Genomic DNA, 22,451 nt, shown 5'->3' on the forward strand with positions numbered 1-22,451 from the left:
AATCTCCATGCAATTGAAACATTTGGATTTGGGGCAGTTGCCACTCAAGTGATCATGGGCATCTTCATATCCATTATGAAGGTGACCTCACCAGAAAACTAGTTTGAATTTTCACCTGATAAATCCTTTCATATGTTAGTAATTTACCTAATTTCGAGAATATCTGTATAAGAATTTCATTACTGTTCTTCACATGGAAATTGTTTGATTTTTACTGTTTTAACCTGGCTTCCACCATTACAGGAATTACTGTGATACTTACTGAGAATTAAATAATCCTGTGATATAAAAATAATTCTACACTACCAGCAAATTCTCTATTTGAGCTATTATAAAATGGCAGCTGTGATACTGCCAAAAGTAATCATGTAATGCAGATATTAACTGCACTACTAGCAATCTTAATATTTACTTAAACAGTGCTAGTTGGGGCCAAACCAGCACTAGCACCTGTAAAATAAAATCAAAGTGAAAAACAAATGAAAGAAAACTAAAGTACTTATCTTGACAAAATTTGAGATCTCATCAGTGGAAGTTAGACCCCAGAAGTGATACTAAGGTTGAAGTAATGCAAAAGTCACATTTCCATATACAAGTAGCCAAAAGGTGTCACACCTTTTGGCTACTTGTATATGGAAATGTGCTTCCCACTTGCTTATATCATAAATTTCAGATGCCAAGAAATTATATTCTTTGTTTCATCCTTTATCCAAGTAAACAAACAAAGTTTGCATATGAAGTTTGAAACCAACAGTAATAACTTTAATGAATTAAAGGTATAAATATTTCGTACTGAAAGTAACAGTACATCATCAGTGTAGAACAAACAGTTAAAGGAATGGAATACAAAGTACAGAACAGTCGGTGGATTACCAATTAAATTGTTGCCGCATGCCAGAAGATTAATATTAATAAAATATGATTAAATATTTCTTAAAAACTATTTCATTGATGGTTGCATAAGATGAGAATCTCCCAAACTTTTGGGAGAGAGAGACAGTCATTTCGATTTAAATTCGGTCGATGTAAAAGGGCTTCACAACTTTCTTTAAAAAGGTGTTTATATTTAAACCTGCATCTGTGGAGAAGACAAGCTTTATCCCACTGGATATTATGTTTAGTGTCAATGCTGTGTTGTGCTAGACCAGACTTATGAGGTTTCATGTATTCGATATAATACTGATATTCCTTCATTCTTTTTTCCACAGAACGGCCTGTTTGTCCAAAGTATGATAAATTACATTCACATGTATCTGGTAAACACTAGCTAATGATAAAGGTGCCAGTTTGCCTTTTGTAGATGGCAACAAGTGAAAAATTTTGTTGATAGGAAAATATGTGGGAATAAGATGATACCCCTTTAAAATTCTGCCAATAGGTTCTGAGATGCCTGAAATATAAGGAACTGGAACTCTGTAGTCTGTTGAAGAATCCTGAGGTGTTGGAACATAGGAGTCAATTATCTGCTGGATTTGATTAGGGTTCATTTGGATTTGATTCAGGGTGGATTTGATTATTATCCATTAGATTCTATTAACTTTTTTATAGTGAAAAGTTCTTGTTGTAAGCCTAATGGGGAGGAGCATACTTTATGTGCTCTATTAATTAAGGATTTGATAATGCAGATTTTTTGAGATGTGTGATGAGCAGACTTTTGATGAATGTATCTGCCAGTAAAGGTAGGTTTTCGATAGACGCTTGTTGACAAAGTACCAGAGGATGTCCAAGAATGGTAAACTACCAGACCTTTCTTTTTCCATGGTGAACTGAATGCATGGGTGAAGGCTATTTATCTGTTGTAGAAATGTGGTAAGTTCCTCTTCAGCATGTGGCCAAATAGCAAAGACATCATCGGCATAACAAAACCAAAGAGAGAGTTGGGAATGAATGGATGAAAACAAGGTATCTTCCAGATGCTTCAAAAAATAGTTTGCCAATGGTGGAGACAGAGGGCTACCCATGGCAGTACCTTCAATCTGTTTGCAGATCTTGTTTTTCCAGCTGAAATATCCTGAATGTATGACAAATTCAAAAATCTTTGCAATATCAGGAGGGTAATCATCATATTTCAGGATATTTCAGCTGGAAAAACAAATAACAAATAATGTTTAGGAACAAATAATTTTCTGAGCAGGTGCTCTTTATAAGATTGCTACTTGTTTCATAGTATTATTAATTTTTATTATTGTTTATTGATGATATTTTTTTAACTCAAGGGTCACATTATTACCAGTTTATTTACACTGCTATATAAAGAAAAAAAAAAGATATAAAATGGAGGATTTATTTTTCTTAGATACATTTATTATATTATACAGATACATGCAGGAAATTAGCTCCAATGCATTAATGGCTTTGCTATTTACATTTCTCTATTTCTTAAATTTCAGAAGCAGTCACTTTTCTGCAATCAAAGCTGCAATAAAATCTTCCAATTTTTCTTGAACTTGGCGAACTCGTTCTGAAACAATAAGTGTACCTTGTGTGCATATATATAAACCGATTTCTAAATTTTAATATAATTATTTTAGAATTTTTTAAAAAAAATTTACATATCTCAAAGTCATAAAAACAGAACAAACTACCAAACAGCAGAATAATTTAAAAAATGATCAATCATTTATTTATTTTCTAGCTATTTAGCTTTTAGCACTTTGTGCTAAAAGAAGTGGCTTGTAAGAGTTCCATGTTTGAATCTCTGGAGCAGTTTTTAAATTATCCAACCCTCAATGCACAGGTTTGTAGCTGAGCTTCACATTAAAAAAAATATTCTAGATATTAATGTAGTTAAGATACAAAATACAAACAGAGAATATGCCTTTCACTTGAATATTAAAACAGTATTTATAAGTTTTACAGTACAGTATTAGCACATTGGCGTAATGTGTAAACTTGCTGTCATTGCTAGTATGTTTTTATGTTTCCCATATGTTACAAGATAAGCATATTTAGCATCCTAATATAGACTGCTACGAGTTATCTTGTAGTCAGCAGTTGGCGTATTAAAAATATTTGTGAAATATAAATGATTGCACTGATGGAAGTTAATATAACTACTAAGAGCATTGCCCCTTACGAAAACAGGAAATTCAGTAACTGATTTATTCATTTGTTTTCAAAATGATAAATTGGCAATGATAATAACAAAGATTATCAAAAATTTCACGGGAAATTAAATAGCAGTATAGATGATTCACACATTCTTTTTGAGGCAGTAGAACTGGAAAAATGATTGAAGTAAAAGTTGTTGCAAACAGTACAGGAAAAATTGCAGGAAAGAAAAAAGAATTCCAACAAAATTATAGGCTGAAATATATACAGAATATAAATCACATATTGGTGGAAGAATATTAAAAAAAATGCACTAGATCCTAAATGTAGAAAATACATGCTTTTCATTTAATAATTAAATCAGTATCACAATTCTATGAAAGAATAATGTTTTTTTAATAAACAGTTTTAAAAGAGAGGATTTCCCAGCAGCACATATATCATATTGAATCATATATTCATTCACACTCAGCATTCACAACACATTCCAGCAATGTTTCATGCACAGTCTACTTTTAACTTCCTTGCTAAAAACACTTTTCTAGGAAAAAACTTGTATTCTTCTCCCTGCTCTTGCCTTCTGTTCTATGCATAATCTTTTCTGTACTAATTCTATAAAATACTCTAGTTAAACGAACCTACCATATCACCCTTATTTGATGAATTTACCAAATTCATGTATCCAATAAATTTACTTTTCTTCAAATGTTTCCCAAAAGCAACATTTCAAAGTTCTGATATGCCTTAGTCACTTGTCTTGACACCCCAGTTTCTGCTCCCCCCCCCCAAGTTTCCTTGTCATAATGAAAATTAAATGAACAAACCTGCAGACAATTTCATATGTGATATAATCAAAACTCTTGTTGCTGCCTGAAAGTATCCTGCTTATCCTAACAGCAACACACTGTATAATGTTTTGCAACTCTTAAACATGCCATTTCAACTTTATGTCCGTGTCACCCATAACCATCACATTCTGAATGTCATCCACATCTTGGAGCATAAGTCTGCCAATATGATACATAGCTTGACACTTCTGCATACTGTCCAAACTAAAATCTTCCTGATGATAGAGCAGTAGTATCACTCCTTAAAGCTCCCTCCAACTATTTATATCACCCTGCTAATCCATATGAAAAAGTGATAGCCCACAAACAGAACCTTCTGATACACTACTGGTTTCCTTCTTTTTCTGGAAGGCTGCTATTCCATACACAACTTGCTTTAACTTTCAAGCAATCAGTCCTCAATTCATATGACTAATTTATTATCCACTCCTATCTCTCCCTCTCTCAAGTTTGTGCATAATTTGCCATACAATAACCATCAAATGCTTTCATGAAGTCCAACAAGATCACTGTATGTGAGTCTTTTCCTCTTATCCATCAGATTACTTTTCATAAAATGTAAATAGAGACTGTAAAGCAAAACCTACACTTTAAAACTTTTTTTTTGCAGTTTTCTCCACTTGTCAGTAGCTGCCTGTTTCCTTGAGCTTCTTTTCTCCATTGCTCTCACAGTGGTCTCTTTCCACATAGCCCTTGGTCTTTCTTTATTTCTCCTTCCAAGGAGTGACCAGTTCATTATTCTTAATGGCCACCTTTGTTCAGATATATGCATTCCTCTGACGATTCATATGCATGGCTCTCATGCTTCATCAGAAGTATCTATTTCCAACTTCCACTTGATTCCTTTGGCTGTTAGTAAGGATCAATACTCATCTCCATAGGTATCATACACTCTCTAATCACTTGATATGGCATCTTCTTAGTTATCACTTCAAAATATTGCTAAATGTCAATGAAACCTCTGTGTCTCTCAATCCAATACTGATTTCTCTTCCTAATCAGTCTGTGCAATACTATAATAACATCAGTATATATATATACACAGATGGATCTCTTACAGCACCATTTTTTTTTTTTTTTTTGAAATGGGTAAATGAACGGAACGAGTTGAGACAGGGTTTGTTCTGAGGATAAAGTTATTCTGAGCTTCCTACCGTGAGTCTTCAGAAACCATGAAGATCACAGTTTATGATAACAATATAGATTCTACCACTAGTTCCCACCAGATCTCATAGCTAACCGCATTTACCCATGTACATAGGCCACATGGAAAAGTTTGGGGAAACTCATATGGTTTTACTCATGACATTTCCAGGGCATTTGATCAGATCTAGTATAGAGGCTTTCTTAGAAAGCTAGAAATCTTATGATCTTTCTCATGGTAAGATAAGAAATCCAAACAAGAAACTGCCCATCATTAATGCTGTGGTATCCCAGGGCTGTGTGCTTTAGCCTACATCTTTCCCTCCTATACGTAAATGGCCTTTTCACACCAGCCTCAAATTTCATCCATATTTTGACAGAATCCTCCATTCACCCAACCATGCAGTACTCACATAATTTGTTTCATGATCTTGAACCAACTTTAGCATTGATCCTCTCACTATTTTTCAGTGGGTGAGAAAAATCTTTTGACTTTCTATGTTATAAAATAAGTCCTGTCTTGTTTCTCATAAGCAGGATTCGAATTGAGTAGGCTAAGATGATAATATTCAGAAGTTCAGTCAAGGTTAGATTTTTTTCTTGGGCTGACTCACCCATCTAGCTCCTTTCCTAGCTAGATGTTAAGTCCCAAATCCTGTCAACCTAAGACAAGATTGGGGATAGGAGCCAAAATGCTTTCTAACAGTTCCTGATGTTATTTAGAACACAAAAGGATAATCACTTAACAGATGATCTCTCTCTATTTCCTCCTAGACACCATTACTGAATTATGCATCTTCTATGACTCTTTTCAAAAGTGGTGCTGAACTGGCTACCCACTACCATTCCTCTAAACATGAAAAAAAACACAAGCTGTTTCTGGTTAGCATCCATATACTCTTCAGCTTCAAACTTATTGAACCAACTTCTCATCCTACCCTTTCATTTCATCTACATTTGTTCTGTGGAAATCCCCTTCCCCCCCCATACCATTTGCACAAGGACTACAACTACCACCTGATCAAGGAATACATAGCCAATTTCTTAATTGCATCTTCCCCAACACACACACTCACACAGGGCTGGTCCGAGAGTATCTGATGCCCCTAGGCAAAGAAAATTTAGGCACCCCTATACGTTGTCTCTATATATTTTTCCCCCCGACCTATATAGCAAAATTTGGTGCCCCAAAGCTTAGCACCCCTAGGTGATTGCCTAGATTCGCCTAATGATAAAACCGGCCCTGCACTCACAGTACTTGTATTGTTATAGGTTTTGAGAACCTCTCATATGTATGTTGATCTAAAAAATAAATAAGCTGTTCAGCACTATTAACTTACTTAAGTAGCAGATACATGGTTATAAAATGCAAACTAGAAAGTGATGCGAAATAAGCAAAGCAAAATGCACAATATGAGGAGATGTGACTGGCTAGTGAGTAAAGAAAATTCAAGTGAATTTTTCCACTATATGGTGAGGAAGAATAAATATGACAAGACAACAATGGTGATATTTTCCAGACCACTATGCAAAATGCACAGTGATTACAGTAATTACAGTAAAACTCCTTTTTTACACTTTTCAGGGGACTGATGAAAAAAAGTGTAAATAGCAGGAAATGTAAAAAAAAACATTTAAAAAAGGCTAAAGATGACTTACTACTAGTATATGAGTCTACATACTAGATTACAAAATTTAATAACTGAAAATAAATGAATTTACAATTACTTACATTTATCTATTTAAAAAAATCTTTAGTTTTTTATGTTTTTGCTTTTCGTTTTCTTTCTTTGACATAGCGCCAGATTGCTTTGCATTCAGTTCAATGCTTGACCTGTTTTTTACTATCGTGTTCAAAGTGGACACGGAGAGTCAAAGATCTTTTGCTTAATGCTCACGTGTTCTGGCATGCCAATCTACACGTCGCAGAATTGCCATCTTTTCTTCTACTAAAATACATTTTCTGTCTTTTTTCTCCATTACTAACATGGATAATCCACCACTGCAACTTGAAAGCAACTCTCACATGCTAAATTACTTGCAGAAATTCTGCAATATCAATTCGTACTGTGATTGAAAAATCACGGTATCGCTCATCACTACATTACTGCTGCAAGTCACTGTGATAGCGGAAACAAAACTACAGCCGAAAGCAACACCATCTGGGAACAGAAATGCGCAGATTTCCGCAGAAATCGATTCGAAAGTCAATATTGCCACCCGAGAAAAAACGCAATTCACGGGAAATAATGTCCACATCAAGTTGTTAATGGCAGGAACAATATATCATAAGAATAGGCCTTAAGACGGGACCAACGGAAAATGACATAAACGGCAGGAAAACATAAATTGCGGGAACATAAAAACGTTCCTGCAATTTACGTTTTCTGCAATTAAATATGGCAAAACCCCGTAAAAACGGGGTTTTGCCATATTTAATGAGTACATTTTTATTATTGTATTTTGTGGTGGTTTAATTAATGTTGTGTAATACCTTGGAGGGAGGCAAATACTGCACAAGCCAGAAATTGCCAAGTCACTTGTAAGTTTAGTTACTTGTTTAAGTATAACATAACCTATTCATCTTCACTTTCTTCCTTCCTTTAAGGTTCAAAACTTTCTTTTTCAATCTATATGAAAAACTATAAAAGAAATGAATACTGATTAAAAGCCCAACCTGCCATACTTCGCCCATTTTGTTGGATCTGTTTAGGTGTTTACCACGCCCATCTTTAGGTAACTGACCAGTATTTATCAAACAGTTTTTAATCCTTTTCACTCGTTCTTCAGATATACCATGCAAAGAAATAAATGCTTTACGGCAAATTCTGACATCTTCGCTATTCCCCTCATTGCCGCCTTGCAGTGATCTGACATGAAAAGCAAATGAAGCCATGTTCACCCTCGCATCAACTCCTTTTCTAGGACGCTTTCTCATTACGGGAAGAATTGTAATTAGTCCACTTAAATAAGAGTTTTGGTCATTATAGTTCCTTCCCTAATAAGTTAAACTCACGAATAATTCTTTTTCGTTCGGCATCAGGAATAGTTTCGAAACAACTATACCTTTTACATAAACAGTCAGGACCAACTTTGTGCATTGTTGCACGAAGAATTTTCATTACATCTCTAGTCCTACCTGTCTTTTTTCGTTTCTTTGTGAGTTTTTCTTTAGTATCAGCTTCACTTTCATTAGAACTATTAAAATAATCACTTATCATTTTCACACTACTTTATATTATTAAAATAACAATTAAAATACTTGTAAAACCAAAACAGTAAAACTATAATCAAAACTAGTAGTGATTCAACAAACCACTGATAACAAAATAATGGCTGATGCAATAGTGCTAATAGTTGATGTGATTGGACCGAAGTTGTTTTTCCATACAACCGCTCGGACTGAGGGTGTTCTTCCCAAATTTAAGAAATATTCTCCGTTCATTTGTCTGGACTGAGGTTGTTTATGCAAAAAGTCGTATTTATGAGATGAAACCTTCCTTTAATCCCCAACAGATGGCAGCATTAGGTTGAATTCACAAAAATTGGACTGAAGTTGTTTTTCCTTTCATATATAATAGACAATATTATTTAAAGACAATTAATTGTGCTTTTCTCACAATATAAATTTATTAAAAAAAAAACTAATTATAAACTCAGAAAATTAAAATTGGTACAATTTAATTAAATACTATAGTACATATTAATCTTCCAACAATTTTACTCTTAAGTACAGTAGGTATGCAATTTTAATATAGATTGTCTTCAGCTTATTTTCACAGTTCACAGCATGAATTAGCTTAGTGTAATTAAATACTCAAGCATTTTACATAGTGAAAAGGCTTTTTAATACTGCCATTTAAAATTACAATTATCTTGCAAAGCCAAGTCGAAAACCAGATCATGTGACTGGGTACATCATGAAAAGTGAGTCTATTACACAAATGTCATTGAAAATTGGAAGTAGAATGTACTGGTAGCTGAAAATTTTATTACAGTAACATTATGTTAGCTCATTAACATGTGAATGTGATTCTCTCAACAGTAACAGCTGACAATAAACGCAATCTTTTTGTGTTTACATGTATGCCTCAAAAGGCATACATGTAATAATTTTCACAGTGTATCCACAGTCTAGAGAAAAACTATCTTCCAGTTAGTAATTTCCATGCTGCTGGTATGCACTTCCTTACAGCTTCCAATTTTGAAATGTCAGTTTCCAAACCAAAACAGCAACAATCCAAATCAATAAATCATAGGATGATGCCTGTGTCCATTCTGGTTATTACACAAATCACCAGGGCCGTTGCCAGATTAGATCATGCCCTGAGGCAAACAATTAAATATTGCCTCTGATGGATTATAAGGCAAAAATATAAGAAAATCTCCAATTGCTACTTTGTTTTTATTACAAGAGAAGCATTAATGTAAAACAATTATATAATAATATTAATTAAATGTTTGCTCTACAGGGATATCGCACAATAAAACTGTTTATAAGCTCTTCTAAATTTAAATTATAAGCTATGTTCGCCTCTATAGATAGAGTTGCTAGACCAACTAATTTTTCTTGGGTCACTGCTGTTAGCAAATAATTTTTAATCAGTTTAAGCTTGGAAAAACTTCTTCCCGCACTTGCTACGCTAACAGGAATTGTCAACAGTATCCTTAGGGCAGTGATTATGTTGCCATATACCCCCTGAAGACCTTTCACGCACCCTCAGGGGTACGCGTATCACACTTTGAGAAACTGATCTAATAAGTGGGTTCAAAAATGTTTAGTTTTAGTATGTATGACTATAATTTTTTTATTATTAAAATATAATAAGCACATAAACTAAACTAAATGGTGTATATTTGTAAAATATCTTGTTTCCGTATTATGGCACCTACCGCAATGGCTGAATAAGCGCCCTTATTAAGCACCGCCGTGAGGCAGGCTGCCTCTATGCTACACCCTGTTGATGGTACAGAAAATCACCATTACTAAAAAGCTTTTTTAGCACAGTTCAAACACACTGCTACTTCACTTATTAATCACAAATCCCAACCAAAGAATATTGTTCTTTGGTTTTGAATGGTGAACTAAAATCCTCTCAAAGTTTGACATAATCCAGAAGGCATTCAGCTTCACGAATACTCTCCCTCACTCCTTCAAATCACTTGGTTATAAATGCTCTGTTAATGTTATGCCTTTTCTGTAGGTATCTGTATAATTGGTGCTCCATTGAACTGAATACCATTTCTTCGCTTTCCTCTAAAATATGCTAAACGATGAGTAGTTGCAAGTCAACATGCATACACAATTTTACTATCTCATCAAATCAACTTCTCTATTTCCTGTTTCATTTCATGTACTTCGGATGTTCAAGAAAGAACTCAACAGGTTCCTCCTTTTACCTTAACGGTCGATCTATGCATGGTACTGTTTTGAATTCCTGGTGACTATTGCCTCTTTCCAATTTGTCCCCCATAGTTAAAATTCCCAAAGCAATTACTTGTCTTGCACTCATTGTGTTAATTTGCCAATGCATGCCATTACATTCTCCCTTATACCATGTGGCCAACAGTTCCATGAAAATTCATCAAAAACAGTTAATCAAAAGAGAATTTATTAAATTACAATTCATTGAAAAAAGCAGTTTGTCGAATAAACAATTCATCGAACAACAATTTAACTAATGGCAATTTATCACACGACAGTTCAGTGAAAATGCAATTGACTGAAAAAAAAAATTACCGATAATTTTTAAATTAATTCTTTCATAATTCATTGAAAGATTAATTTTCTTGCAAACTATTGTTCAAAGTGTTTAGTAACAATACCTAACATTATCCAAGATACAGACAACATATGTAAGTGGTCACCAAAATGTAATAAGTATTTTGTTGCATTTTAGAACATTTTATGTAAGTGCACATATTGGTTCATTATGTAGATAGCAACTTATCAGTAGACAAAATTTTGTCACAACACTAATCAGATTGAAATTAACATTATAATATATATCTTAACTGTAAAATTTCATCCAGCCATATGGAATTACTAATATAATTTTGAAACTTCTTTACTAAAACGTTGTAATAAAAGTGATCCAGTTGGAACAAAACTCAACAGTGCAGACAAAACAGCTGGATATACTAATTGGAACTATAAAATAAATGAAGAAATTTTACACTCCCTGAATAAGAAAGTAATTAACCACTATATAAGTAAATGTAAACATAAATGGTTAGAGCACCTTAGTCAAATGGACAATAGAAGACTGCCAAAAATACTACATGGTTATAAAATAATCCATATAAGATTCCGTATCCACGTCACCAACATTCGTGGCCTAAACAGCAAATAAATGACATGCACACACACACACACAATGACCTAAACCAGAGTTACTATTCCTAATAGAACCCAAGCTGGTATTACATATATGAGGGTTGTAAATAAAGTAGTGGCAACACACTGTAAGGAGACAGTTGGTAACTCAAATGTTACTCTTGACAGATAGAGGCATTAGTTGTATGTACTGTATGTGTGTTCAAGGCAAAGCAGCCTATTCTAACAAATGTTCCTTGTGCGAAGAAATGGTTAAAGTCAATCTCATTATGTAACACTCTAAGGTATGTTCACAAGAGTAGAAAAACGATCCTATCCTGGATCAAGGTTCAAGTTGCATGAGGGAAAACTGCGAGTGACTATTATCGTGGCCTTAGGGAAAACTGTGGCAACAATGCATTTCATGCAGGGAGAGATCACCCAGATGATAATTGTCGTGCAGGATGACCGACCATTTCAGAAGAACATATTGGTGGGTTCTGCATCACTTGACTGAGATGCAAAAATGGCACAGGTATGCAGTTACTGGCTTTCATCTAGAATGATATAAACAAGAAAGGAATGCATTCATGAATCGTATTGTAACCATTGATAGAAGCTGTATTGCAGGATAGTGAAACGAGCTCATGTGAGGCTATTTGGTGTGAGAATGAAACTAACGGAACAAAATGTACAGTTGGGTGCTGCTATAGACCAAGTGACAGAATAGATGGTGGAGATAGTATGCATAGGCAAATTGATGAAATGAGTGGAAGGAGGGTAATTATTATGGGGGATTTCAAGTATAGTAACATTGATTGGAAGGAGGAGAGAACACATGTGAGGAAGGAACTGGATTTTATTCAGTTACTGAGGAATAACTATCTGAGACAGCATGTAATGGAAAATCCTAGGGGTTCGAGGGTGCTTGACCTAGTAATAGCATCTGAGAAATTGACTGTAATGAATATGACAATGTTGCCACCTATTGGTGAGCGTGATCATAGGGTCTTGACCTGGGAGGTGGCTAAATGTGTGAAATTTTCAGTTAAGACAGGGTACATGTGGAATTACCATGCTGGCAAGTATGACAAGCTTAGGAGATTGCTTGGTTCAGTGCCATGGCATGTAAAACTGCAAGCATTGAATGCTGATAGGACATGGGAAGTGGTCAAGGAGCATTTGCAAGAGGTTATGGCAGACTGTATACCTAGAGTCTGAATAGTAAATCAAGTAGGGTTAAATGGATGAATAACACCATTAAACTTGAGTTGCAAAAAAAGAAACAACTGTGAAAGGAATTTAAGGAGAAAGGTGACCTGCAGGCACATGAACGGTATGAAGTGCAGGTCAGAAGGATAACGAGTGTGGTGAGAAAGACAAAAACAAATTATGAAAGGAAATTAACTATGCAAGCTAAAGAGAATCCCAAACAGTTCTTTCCATATGCTGCTAGTAAAAGAAAAACTGCACATCGCAGAATGATTTTAAGGAACGCCGATGGTATGGAGGTCACTGAATCAGTCAATATAGTGGAATTACTGAGTGAGAACTTTGCAAGAGTATATCATCCAGGTGGTGATGTTGAAAGAATGAAGGAACCATTAGTTTATATGGGAATTGTGGTGAATGAAGTGGAGGTGAATAGTCTATTACAGAACCTTATTGTGAATATATCTCTGATATTGGATGGTATATCAGCACGGATCTTACGTGAAGCGGCTAAAGAATTGTCAGTGCCCTTGACCTTATTGTTTAATCTGAGTCTCGGGACTAGTTTGGTCCTGAAGTGGTGGAAAGAGGGGAAAATAGTTCCACTGCATAAAGGAGGATCCAAGACTACTGTTGCAAATTACCGACCGATCAGCATATCAGGAGTCGTTGTGAAGGTCTTGAAGAAAGTAGTCAAGTTTAAAAAATACAGGAATGGATTGATGAAAATGAGATACTGTATGGGGGACAGCATGGTTTTGTGAAGGGTAGATCATGCCTCAGTAACTTGCTCAGGTTTTATAACACAGTGATGGATGAACTGGATAAGGGTAATGGATTTACAGTGATACTGCTGGACCTGGCTAAGGCCGTTGACAGGATACCACATGGAAGTCTAATCCGTAAACCGCAACATATGGGAATGGATATAGGGTTGGTGAGATGAATACGAGGTGGTTGATGGAGATACCAGAGAGTAGTTTACGCAGGAGTAGAGTCCAAAAGACGGCCTGTGACTAGTGGTGTGCCGCAGGGTTCTGTTCTTGGACCACTGCTGACTAATTTGTTCATTAACGATTTAGGGAAGGATCCGAGAGGAACGGTTCATTTGTTCGCTGATGATGCTAAGTTGGGAAGGGCAATAGTGAATGCAGAAGATGTCAAAATTTTGCAGGATGATTTGGATAGATTGGAGGTATGGGCTAAGGAGAATGGATGTTAATTTAATGTGGCAAAATGTAAGGTTATGCATTTTGGGGTGAAAAGATTAGCAGCAGTATATCACATTGGTGGAACTATACTCCAGGACATTGATGAGGACAGGAACTTGGAAGTGTTGGTAAATAGGAGGTTGAAGTTTAGGGGGCACATTGCAAAAGTGGCTAAATCAGCTCATCAAATCACTTGGATGCTAAAAAATACATTGACGAGCAGAGACAAGCAAGTTATTGTTCCTTTGTATCGGGTCTTGATAAGACCCCATCTCGACTACTGTGCCCAGATTTGGTCACCTAGGTTTCTTCTTGATGGGGAGGAGGTTGAGAGGATCCAGAGGCGAGTGACCAAAATGAGAGCAGGTCTATGGAATGAACCTTATGAAAACAGGTTGAAGATTTGTGGGCTGCAGAATTTGGTTGATAGGTGGAAAAGGGGAGATATGATTGAGACATTCCAATTGTTGAAGGGTTTCTATAGGATTAATTCAGAGGATATTTTTGAGAATAGGACTGGTGGTGTTGGGAGGACTAGGGGACATCCATGGAAGCTGGGCAAGAGTGTGGTTAGTAAGGGTGTTAGAGCTGGGTTTTTTACTTGGAGAGTTGTGAATGAGTGGAATAAGCAGCCAGAGTCTGTTGTGGGTGCTATGACAGTGAATGAGTTCAAGGCAAAGTATGATAGATACTGTGTGAATGTCGAATAGTTGTGATGGACATGATATTTACGGCCTTCCTCGATGAGTCTAAGGACTCCTTGGAGTCACCCATAATAATAATAATAATAAAACATGGGCAAGGGATTATGAGCCTGAACTGAAGAGACAATCCAATGAATGGTACCATTCATTGGATTGTCTCTTCAGTTCAGGCTCATAATCCCTTGCCCATGTTTTATTATTATTATTATTATGGGTACCATTATTAGTATTATTAGTACCATTCATTGGATTGCCACCCTTATCGTTATTCTTCATCATGCTGTGCCCCAAAGGCAAATTCTTAATGCACACTACTATTGACGATTTCTGGAGCACCATTTACTTCAGATTTTAATGACAACATTTTTTCATGGGTTCTCCACTGTGTTTGTTGAATGAAATAATGTGTTGCAATTGGTGATGGAAATATTGGATATTTAGCAATAGGAAATATTGGAACACCCTGTATTCACCAGATGAGTCCTTGCAACTTCTACTTGTTCTCCAAACTGAAAGAACAACTTGGAGAATGGTCTGGTTCTTCCAGCAATAGGTTGTGTTATCACTTATCAGCAGGCGACATACTGCTGATGGTAACCAGCAGCTCCCACAAATTTGGAAATTATTATTATTATTATTCCTGACACCTCCAAGGAGTCCGAAGACTCATCACGGGAGGACACCTACAACTTTCTCAACTGTCTCAACCACTACATCGAACCTCTACTACGAATCATCTCCATCAACGCCATCTACCACCCACTTTTACCACAATTAGTATTCTATGCCTGTAAATTGCATGTGTTCTGAAGGGCCGATTTGTCTGTATGCGGGATGAAAAACCCGAGTTTCCGGGAGAAAAAATCCTGCTAGCTCAGTATGAGATCGGCTAACTCACCTTCGATTGAAATCATCCAGATAAAGATTCCTCCCGTCGCGACGAGAATCGAACTTAAGCCTATTCCAATCGAATGGCGCAATGTACCGCTGTTCTTCCAATTGTGCTACGGAAATAGGTGACGTGGAAAGCATGGCAGGAAATTACATTGAAGGGATGTAATTGTATAGACTTGATAAACTATTTTACATTTTGTGCACATGTTGCTACCACTTTCTTTACAACTCAAACTTGCTATTAACAGTTTCTAGGAATGGTTTTACAAAACCTTTTGCATCCTCGAAATCCGGTAATTGCTTCTCTCCTCAAATTACTGTGCTACTTATTCCATGATGCTAATTAAACCTGTAAACATGTTCATTTACTCATGGAAGTATTTTGCCTTATTCTATTTAGTCAATCTGGCATGGGAATCTTCCTTTCTAGTTGGTGCTGATACTATTCCCACACTGCATCATCAACAATCTGTCTTCTTGGTTTTTACAGACTTCCACTTACTCAGCGTCTTAGGAGATTCTGTGTGGATAAATAAAAAAAAAAAAGACTTTCCTTTCTTGCTAAAATATTTACTGTGTTATCAAAATCTGCAATCCGGCACTATCTCCTCAATCTTATTAATATACCATTTTCTTGCCTTCTTGGTATGTGATGAATATGAGTAATATTATTATAATAATAAAATCAAAAATTAAAAGGAAAACAACTTATGCTTGAGAGAAAATTCAATATCTCATATAGACTGGTATACTAACCAACACATGCTAGTATACTAATCAGCATACTGGTACACTAACACGTGCCTTGAGATATGTGAATATGTTGTATGAAAATGTATTACTTTCTGTCCGGTTTCTTCGAACATATAATGGTTCTATGAAATATTTCCAATTAACCTGCCATATGTCTGACCATTAATCTCTGAAGTACATCAAATATATAAACTACCCTACAATATTTCAAGGAAAAAATGTTCTGCTACACGTTCTATTAATTTTGTTCATTCACAAGAGATATAAAATTTCACGTGTGTGAAAATAAAATAAATTACACCTATTTCAAAATAGGAGATGTTTAATTTTACGTTGGAGGTTTAACGAAATATTTACAACACTGGGAAAGGATTAAAACTAATTTTAATGTTCACCGCACGCTACTTACAAACCGCAAAAACGCAACTTACTTAAAAAAAGTATCCTCCTGGCCTCCGGACATTACAAAAAACTCAAACCTTTCAATTCTCCCCCCGCCCAAGATATATGGTTTACAAAAAATCCACAAACCTAATACAAACTATCAAACATGCTACAAACTGTCAAAGCAACTAGCTAACTCTCTAGCCCCCCCCCCCCTCCCTCACTAGTTTTATCACATCCCATGTAAAAAAAACTCTACCCATTTTAAAATCTTAATTGAAAATCTAACCTTAAATAATACAGATATATTGGTAAGCTTTGACATCATCTCATTACCAATATGGCCTTAAATGACACCTTAAAACTCTTACAAAACGTTTTTCTTCCTGATATCTTAGAGCTCTTTTTCTTTGCCATCAATTCTGGTTATGTTTCTTGGAAGAACAAAATCTACAAAAAAGATAGAGGGAACCTCTATGGGTTCTCCCCTCTCACCAATTTTTACATGGAAAATTTTGAAAAACGAGCCATAGACGACTCAGGCCCTTACAAACCTTCTATCTGGCTAAGATATGTAGATGATGCATTCTCTATATGGCCTCATAGCCCAGACACATTAGACTCCTTCCTCAGTCACCTCAATAGCCTACATGCAAGAATCCAATTTATGATGGAAAAGGAAAATAACAATAGTTACAAATATATACACATTAGCACAAGAATAATGTTTAATTTGCCAAATATTTCAGTCTGAATATTACAGACCATCTTCAGTGGCTACATAGGAATAGTTTTAAAAAACAAAGTGGAATACGATCATTCATACATAGAACGCGCCACGTGATGTCATATAACTAAGTATTAGAAGAGTAAACATTTAAAAATAAAAAAAAATAAAAAAACATAATTAAAGATATTAATTCAGAAATTCATATAATGATCTTAAATAACATTATACTGATTATATATAAAAAAAACATTTTATATATATACTGATTATATATAAAATGAATGTGTTATCCTGATTAAACTTTCCCAAATTTTTGATATAGATATAGTCATTACAATTCAAATTAGGACGTTGAAGTAAGGACTATACACTAATTGACACTAATGTGACAGTAATTATGGACTCTTCAAACTATAGAAGAAAACTTTCCTTTTACTTCAAGATCACTCAACATACCAGGAACTAAATTACGATCCAACCAACAGACAACTGAAGAAATTAAATTCCCTTCTAGATTAGGTCATAAGTTTAGATGTAGACACTATTGAAAGACGAAAAACTCATTTTGGAAGGCCTCCCAGGTTTTATGGTCTACCAAAAATACATAAGACAGATATTCCTCTTCGCCCTATAGTGGATTGTAATGATTCTCCTACCTATCGCATAGCCAAATATCTATCTAAATTATTGAAGTCACACATTGGCAACTCACGCTCTTTTTTGAAAAACTCTTCTGATTTCTTAAATAAATTAAAAAACTTCTCTTTACAACCTACAGACATTATGGTTGTCTTTGATATAGAATCTTTATATACGATTGTACCTCTCAAAGAGACTTTGGAATTACTAGCTGACATCTTCCCACAAGATATTATAAAACTATTTGATTTCGTAATGCACTCTGGATATTTCTTATGTCAAAATAAATTTTACAACCAAGTGGAAGGAACAGCCATGGGAAGTCCACTCTCTCCTGCTGTTGCAAACTTTTATTTAGAACATCTAGAAGAAGTCCTGTTCTCATCTATATTCCCTCAACCATCCTTTTGGGTTAGATATATAGACGACATCTTTGCTATATGGCCTCACGACAGAGACTCCTTACCTTCCTTTTTAATCAGTATCAATTCCTTACATCCTCGTATAAAGTTTACCATGGAAATTGAAAAAGACAACAAATTATCCTTTTTAGACGTCCTTCTCATCCGTTCACCTTCTGGTATTCTTACAACAACAGTTTACAGAAAACCAACTTTCACAGGTCGTTATATTCTCAAAGAATCTGCTCATCACCCTTGTCAAAAAACAGGAGTCATAAAATGTTTAATCCGATGAGCAAAATCTAATTGTTCAACTTCTCATTTATTACAGAAGGAACTTTCAACTATCAAACATCACATGAAACTAAATGGCTTCTACGAAAAGAGTACACAACATCTTTTCGATTCTTACAAACCAACACAGAACAACCAAGATTCAATACGTCGAGTTCCAATTCCTTACATTTCCAGGATTTCCAGTGCCAAGAATAGTCAATTGATGCTGAATGGGGAGAAAGAAATAAGGAATGTACGAATTGGTCACCAACACGTGAAATCACATACTTTATACATAAATTTTCCATCTGTTGTACAAGCAAAATAGTTACCACTTTAAGAACTATAAAAGAAAAGCTAATTTTCCAACATATAACAATAAACACTCATCCCACAAAGCCATTGATTACCCTATTATCGGAATAGATTCTCCTTCTTTTGACATGTGTTGAAAAGGGTCTCGCATTTGTGGGCATACAATACTTGGGAAGAAGTCAATGGACAGCCCCCATGGGCAAGGTGCATTGTTCCAGCCAGTATAAATTCAAGGAATATGATGCTCCCAACTCAGTGAAACTGTGTCTGGATGAAATGGCTGCAAGAAAGGAACTGACGAAGTTTGAATAGTTGTTGTAGGATGACATGATGCAGGCGTATCTGTTAAAAAATTGGACAATCCCAGGTCAATAATCAGTGATACCATACTGAGAAGGAAGCACACGGAATCAACTGCAAGTGCTACCCACAGTGGACAATCCACTGCAGTCACTGAACTGCCATTTGTCAGCTGACACACTGAATGCAGAGTTCTGAGCATCAACTGGAACATAAATCTGCTGAAAAACATTCAGAACCTCGGCTCACAACATGGGTATCCACTGTAGGACTGCAATATGCAAGCCCCATTCCTGAACCAACATGCAGCATTTTCAGTGGTGCAAAGATCCTGTACAGTGGGAAATTGAGCTTGGAAAGCTGTGGGGAGCGACAAATCACACAAAACCCTCTACCAAGCAGATGAACAGATGTGTATGTGTGTGTGGCAGTTGCCTAGTGATCATCTTTTACCAGAATGTATAACCCCAACTATGAAATTCGGAGGTGGCAGTGTGATGGTATGGTCCTGTCCTGTTTTTCATGGTTTGGACTTGGACCTCTATGGTGCTACAAACACTGAACTATCCGAAAGGAGTAAGAAAAGAAACTTGTTCTGTGGGTTTCAAGGTGCACTGTGCAGGGATGTTTAGTAGCAACTGCACATGTTCCAATGAGCTTAGTACTAGGTGGGGGAATTATTGATGCTATTTCAGCTAAACATTTTCCATGGAAATTTTGTAGAATACACATATTGCAGAGACCAATCATCTGTGTGAAAGTAGTGGGGGAGCGAGCTGGTACGAGATGGGTCATTAATAAGTCTAATTGGTCTCCACTGTATTGAGTCAAGCATTTTGAGGGAGCTTTTGGGGATCGCACTTCCATATGTGAGAGCAGTATTCAATTGCTGGGCAGATTTGCAATTTGTATAAGATTAACAGCTGTTCAGGGGTGAAGCAACGCCTTGAGTGAAAGAGAAATCATAGTTTCTTAGAAGCTGAGGATGTAATGGTTGCAATGTGTTTATGCCAGGAGAGGCTTGATGTCAGGGTAATTCCAAGAAGAGAAATCTCAATCTCATTCTTGCCTACAGAAATAATACTCATTTATTAAAGTGGACTCTATGGCATGGCTGTATGGTCTCTGTTGATCTCTTTCTATGCAGTGTTATTCCCCTTATACTTATGTTAAGCTTCAAGAGCATCACAAGTTAATCCAAAAAAAATGGAGTTCTTTTTGATAAATACATTTTACTTCACGTCTTATAATCATTTTTCGGTGAACTGTTCAATAAATTGGGTTTTTGATTGATTGCTTTTTTGAATAACTGTTTATCAATTAATTGTTTATTCATGAAATTTTATGGGTTCACACATCTTTGCACACATTTGATGTGCAAATATGTGCAAAGATGTCTACATGTACGGCATTAGAGAAGAATAGAGATCTGCAAGTTGTCCAACTGTGTCAGGCAGACTGCAGACAAGACAATACAAAAGAACAAACAGGTAGATTATTATGTGTGTATGTGAATGCTAGGAGTATCAGAAACAAAGGGATAGAGTTTGTTGTCTTTAGTCAATATGTTGTGACCTCAGATTGTAGGTGTTAGTGAGACCTGGCTATCAGAATCAGACCTACTAACTGGTATCGAGTGTTAAGGGTATAGTATTTTTAAGAAGGATAGAAAGCACAGGAGAGGAGTGGGCGTGCTGCTAATGAAATCAGATGACTTGAATCCAGTTAGAGTTGAGACCTATGATTGTAATACTACTATTAACAATATTTCACATGGCAGGAATTCGAAGCCATTTGGTATGAGTTGGAATCTAACAAGATCAATTGCATAGTGGCAGTGGTGTAACTAGAGCTTTTGCTGTCCACGGTGGTCCCTGAGTTTGCCACCCCTCTCAATACACACCAGAAATACTACAAAAAGTCAAAATGACGTAGAAGGAAATAAATTAAAACACTATGTTTACTTTTGAAGTAAAACTTTAATTTCAATCATTCTAAAACATTATTTTTCTTGCTTTTCTGTTAGCAAGAAAATCATTGATGACATTGCAAAGTCTATTCAATAGTATTGTAGGCAATTCTTAATCAATTTTATTTAGAAAAACTCCTCTCACAACTCACAACACTTACTGCAATCGTGAGGAAAATTTGTAGTAGTATTACAATATTTGGAAATGAGTTCTCGAGACTGTATTTTAGATTTAACTGCAAAAGTTCAAAAAGATTCAAAGTGCCACTCCCTCTGCCCTCCCCTAGCTATGCCTCTGCATAGTGGGATGCTGTTATAGACCTGGTGGATCGATTGCTAGTTATGAAGAAATGCATCACCAAATAGAAAAGATGAGCGTGAAAAGAGTAATTATAATGGGAGTTTAATTATCCAAATATTGATTGGGTAGCAGTAGAATCTCGTGAGAAGAATGAAAATGCATTTATTGAGCTGTTGCAGGACAACTTCCTGAAGCAGCACGTGACAGAAGGAACTCAAGGGCAAATAGTGTTAGATTTGATTACATTGCCAGAGAGTGTTTCAGTTAAAGGTGTAAGTATTATGCCTCCGGTTGGTGACAGTGATCATGTGGTATTCACTTGGGAAGTGACTAAGTTTATGAATGTTCCATTCAGAAAAGGTTACATGCTGAACTAGAAAGCAGGAAATTATGATCAACTGAGAAGTATACTGAGTTCAGTGGAATGGGATTGGTTGGTTGCTGGATAGAAAGAACATTGACATTGCATGGGAAGCATTTAAACAATACTTAAATGATGCGATATCAGAATGTGTCCCGAGAGTTCGAAGAATAAATAGAGTAGGAATTAAATGGATGTGTAATCTTATTAAGCAAGAGATCCATAGGAAAAGGACGATGTGGAAGTAATACCGTGTGCATAAGGATGACATCCGTTACCAACGTTATAAGCAGCAGGCTAGAACGGTCACAAGTGTTGTACGGAAAAGTCTGAGTATGAAAAGATACTGGTTCTGCATGCTTAAGACACCCACAAGAATTCTATCAATATGCTGCAAGTAAAAGAAAGAATGAATATGAAAGAATAACTCTTCTAAATCCTGATGGTGAGAGAGTTACAGATGCAGAAGAGGTTGTTCAGTTAATGAGTACCCATTTCGAATTTATGTTATTTTCGACCATAAGAACTATGGAAAAGATTGACATCAACTGGGTTTATATTAGTCGAAGTAATTTATTTGATACTAAGTAAAAAATACCGAAAGTATCAAGTAAAAAATACTGGTCTGCGTGGTTAGCCTAGT

General features: G+C 35.8%; 1 protein-coding gene across 3 annotated transcripts in view; it reads right to left on the reverse strand.

Annotated features, from left to right (window-relative positions):
• Positions 1–2,270: 2,270 nt before the first annotated feature.
• The window catches only part of Opa1 (Opa1 mitochondrial dynamin like GTPase), a 712,584-nt gene continuing 692,403 nt past the window's right edge, over positions 2,271–22,451 (reverse strand). For all 3 annotated transcript variants that reach the window (XM_090408405.1, XM_090408403.1, XM_090408406.1), the window contains one exon: positions 2,271–2,461. In XM_090408405.1, the coding sequence (XP_090264531.1) occupies positions 2,397–2,461 (65 nt within the window). In that variant the 3' untranslated portion in view covers positions 2,271–2,396. The remainder of the gene's footprint in view (positions 2,462–22,451) is intronic.

The sequence above is a fragment of the Typopeltis vanoorti genome, chromosome 18, assembly GCF_054136105.1.
Source record: "Typopeltis vanoorti isolate ZY-2024b chromosome 18, IOZ_Tvanoo_1.0, whole genome shotgun sequence".
Classification (NCBI taxonomy): Eukaryota; Metazoa; Arthropoda; class Arachnida; order Uropygi; family Thelyphonidae; genus Typopeltis; species Typopeltis vanoorti.